The sequence below is a fragment of the Lotus japonicus genome, chromosome 2, assembly GCF_012489685.1.
Source record: "Lotus japonicus ecotype B-129 chromosome 2, LjGifu_v1.2".
NCBI classification, from domain to species: Eukaryota; Viridiplantae; Streptophyta; class Magnoliopsida; order Fabales; family Fabaceae; genus Lotus; species Lotus japonicus.
In genome coordinates, this window is record NC_080042.1 from 88583391 (window position 1) to 88587837 (window position 4447).

General features: G+C 39.4%; 1 protein-coding gene across 1 annotated transcript; it reads right to left on the bottom strand.

The window, feature by feature from the left end:
• Nucleotides 1-1901: 1901 nt before the first annotated feature.
• On the bottom strand, nt 1902-3324 carry LOC130735828 (uncharacterized). Its single transcript, XM_057587717.1, has 4 exons — nt 2674-3324; nt 2448-2537; nt 2266-2333; nt 1902-2186 (listed from the first exon to the last, which is right to left on the bottom strand). The coding sequence occupies exons 1-4, from the start codon at nt 3319-3321 to the stop codon at nt 1988-1990; spliced, it is 1005 nt and encodes a 334-aa protein (XP_057443700.1). The 5' UTR covers nt 3322-3324; the 3' UTR covers nt 1902-1987.
• Nucleotides 3325-4447: the final 1123 nt, after the last annotated feature.

Below are 4447 nucleotides of genomic sequence, written 5' to 3' on the forward strand. Positions count from 1 at the left end.
ATGCCAAGAGAAATCAAGAGCCATTGTTAAGTTGTTATTAAAGAAAATTAATCATGTAAACTTAAAAAAGTTAAAAAAAAGCTTTCAAATTGTGATATGGTCACTTGAATTAGCTGCAAAATTACCTTCATGCACAATTACCATTACCCCTCATGCATAATTTTATTAGTTGCTCCAGTAGAACCATTGATTTACAAAAGTAGAGCTCCAGAGTACACATATCTGAGAAAAAGAAAAAAGAAATTAGGAAAGGCAACAAATAGCAAGAAGACAAAATATTTTGCAGAACAGTTGATAACAAACAAATCCTGAATCTTTTGTTACTCCTGATTGAATTAATAGTGCAAATCATCTAAACAATTCATAACTCACAAATAAAAGGGTTAAATAGCAGAGCTAACTGGAAGGGGAGGTGAAGTGTGGTTGAATGAGAACTGAGGGGATATTTATAGACAAATTGATCTGAAGAAACAAAATAATAGAAGAGTCTCTGTAAAGCCTTCCTCCACCTATAACCCTCCATCTACATACCTAATCCCTACTTCTGCTCAGAATAGAAATGACATGCATAAAAAATGCAAGAACCGAAGATAACAATGGGACGAAATTAGGAGGAAACGTTTGAGAAGTTCTAAACCAAGTACCAAATCCCCCAAAAAGATGCACATCTAATCAACTATATCAGATAAAAAATTCATAAAAAGGACGAAATTAGGAGAAAACGTATGAGCATCATTAAGATACAGTGTGTTGAAGTACAAAAAATAACTGTTACAAAGGCTTACCCACGTAATGGTTGACAGGGAGATGCGATGGCCATCAGTGGAGAATCCGTGGGAGCACGCCGAGGGTCGTGAAAAGTAAGTCTTTTGTGCAGAGTGACGTCGGTAACCGCTGGAAACGGGAGAAATCAGTGACGTTGATACATAGGAAGCGAGAAATTGGGGAAAAAGGACGGAAGGGCGGCGGCGGTGGCACGATCTGGAAACAAAGGGAGAGATGGCGGTGGTGCTCGATTTAGGTTGTATTGAAGGTGGCGACGCAATTCTGAAGGTGAAGAGGTGGTCGGTGGTGGTGGGTTTGAGGGGAAGAGAGGAGGTGGGGATGGGAAAAGAGGAGGTGGTGGCAGCGCTGAATAGAGCTTAGTGGAGGTGGTCGGTGGTGGTGGGTTTGTGTGGAAGAGAGGAGGTGGTGCGGTGGTGATGGGAAAAGAGGAGGTGGTGGCGGCGCTGAACGAAGCTCACACGCGAACGCAACCTAGGTTTCATCAGATGTGAGGACAAACAGTGAAATGGAAAACGATGTCGTTTTGCATATTTGGGTTGAAAAAAAAAAGGCAAGGTCAGCAAAGCAGGACACGTGGCGAGCAGCGATTGAAGGTCTTGTTGGAATAGTAAAAATGAAACTCATGAATAAAAAGTAGTAGATATAATGTACGGTGAAATCAATTTTAAGAACCGAAGATAATCAATTGTGTGTTGTTTATCATTAAAGTGTCTTCTTATTTCATCGTCTTATTAATTAAATTCTCGTATGGTTACATGGATAATTTATAAATTTTTCTTCAATGTGATTTTTTTAAATGTCGTGTTAGTCGTTCCTCAAATGAGTCGTGTGATTTGGCACAAAACTTAATAGTACATCTCCACACGACAAATGGTCATCATTTTTTTAATTTTTAAATGTTGTGTTAGTTGTTTCTTAAATGAGTCGTGTGATTTAGCACAAGGCACACTTCGTTCTCACAAGAAAAATGCATTCTAAAACTTTAACGTTAAAACTCATAAAATAAATTATAATGTACGGTGAAATCAATTTAAGAACCGAAGATAATCAATTGTGTTGTTTATCATTAAATTAATATTCTTACTTCATCGTCTTATTAATTAAATCCTCGTACATATTAGAGGGGAGAATACAATAAATTATCTTAATTACTAATTAACATGAAAATTAAGGAAATTTGTTTATGAGCATCGATTTTTAACTAATAAATTCCTTCATAGTGTCGTAAATAATCAATAGAGTGTAACATGTGAGTTGGATTGTCTTTCAGGGCTTCAGGCAGAGGCATAACCGAAGATAGAAACTGTTTAAGGCACCTATTATAAACAAAGGGTCGCTCCAAGTGAACCAGATGGCCAGCCTCTTTTATGACTTGAAATGTGGCCTTGCTTCCAAGCTTCCTGCATTAGACATCATATATATGCGATAGGCCACTCTACAAACTATATAACTATTTAATTTGTGGTCTAGATTGCTTACTCTTTCATCTTCTTTGCAAGCTCTACTTTGAAAAGTTTATCGTTCGCGCCCCACAAAAGATGTATTTGCTACAAATTAAAAGGGAGGTCATGCAATTATCATCACAATGAAAGAAGGTTAGCGAAAAATTGAAAGCATAAACCAAGTTTTTTATTAATTAGTACCCAAAACATGAAGATTACCTGCTGAAATTTTGGGATGTTGATTTCTTTATAGCTGGTGACTAATTCATCTAATAGCTCGCCTCGTTCCTCCCTATTTGAGTACATAACCTGCACTTAGTGATTCTTTTGCAGATTATTAATTTTTAAATTATACAAAAATCTATATAATGAAATATTTTTTATTTAGAGTGAGAATCAGAAGGTAAGAGAAAATTATTATTTTATGGTTATAAATATGGCAAACCTCAAGAAAGTCTCTGTAGAAACGGTTGGGAAACCATGCCAAGTTTTTGTGAGCACCAATTGAGAGAAGTGCCCTTAATCCCTCAACAGAGGTTGGCAATAGCATGTCGGAACAAGAAGAAAACCCAGCTTCTTCCACTACAGTTGTAATTATAGACTCCATAATAGCCACACACGACCCAGACACCACAACTGCTTGGACCAGCTCAGGATACATCTCCGCCATATTGAACGCCACCATCCCGCCGTAGCTAAACCCAACCACAATGCACTTCTCCACCCCGAGCTTCCTCAACCCCGCCGCCAAACACTCCGCCTGAAACGCCACGGACCGCTCCGGCCTGTCGGTGCCTGAGCTGCCGAAGAAGAGGAAGTCCGGCACGTACACGGCGTAATTTTTAGTTAAAGCGCCAACCTGGAACTGCCACGTCATAATGCCATCCCCGCAGAAGCCGTGGAGGAGAACCACCACTGGTTTGGGCTTCAAAGGGGTTTCTGAGGGAACCCAGAATCTCATCACTGTCCCTGGCTCTATCTCCACCGTGTACGGCCTCACACCCGCTATCTTCATCATCCCCCAACGCAGCATTGAGCAGTATGCTGTCACCAGGTTCACCATGTTGATTATTTTCTCTACCTGATTTCGCATATGTACACGCTCTACCGTTTATGGGTACCAATGATCAGCTCATGCAATCAATGAATCATGTATGGGGAACCACGAAATGAAATGAGACCGAAAAAAGTTGTTCGGTGCTGACGGTTGAGTATTTGAGGAATTGAGGGTGACAATAGAAAAAACAGACATTAAGGACACGATCGAGTAGTAAATAGAAACCTGTTTATGGTCCCGGGTCACTGAATATAATAAGAAACTTACATGCAATGTTTTTTTTCTTTAAGCTGCTCAATTCTATTTTATTTTTATTTTAAAAGAAAAAACTAGCCATGGAAATGGTATTAGTACTTGTGGGATGGAAATCTTCTCTCACGTGACTTTGTCTCTGATCGATCCTGTCCCTCCAATAACAAATTACCACGTTAATCAAAAATACACATCACAACGTACGTACTTATGTAATTTTAACGATGTCACACCCTCTTTTAGTCGGTTCTTTCATTTACATTGCAAACTCATCTTAATCTTCTTCCAATTCGGAAGAAGAAAAAATTCCAAGCAAATTTGCACTGCATAGTGGAAGAGTTCAGTTTTAGCAGGGATGAAGCCTAATACAATTTTGGAGACACTTCATCAAAATTTATTTGCATCCATTTAATTGGTACTTTTCTGAGTTGAAATCACCGGCTAGCTAGCACATGCATTGCATTTTATTTGTGCCCTAAATTCCCATGTTCACTTGTCTTGACTCGATATAACGCTTCAAATAACAAAATGTTTACAATAAAGGCTTGTCTTCAAGGAGGCAGATCAATTATCGCATGAACTAAACCTTTTAATGTATTATGTATGATATTGATCGGGGGAACCGACCAAGTACCTAGGAAAGGGTAGCTAGGGAGAAGAGGAAACGGTGGAGCACTAGATTGAGGAGAGTAGGGGTGGCACCTGGAGCTAAGATGGCCCTGAGGTTGCGTCTGAATGTCGTAATTGAACCCGGGCCAGGGTCCTGCAAAGGCACTCCGATACCTAGCTAAGTTAGTTCATAAAATCTCCATGTGTTGGAATGAATGTAACTTACTTGGGCTCCGGGTGAGGAGATCTTTTATATCTGACCGATGGGCTTTGATAGGCTCCAATAAAGAAGCTATGTGTG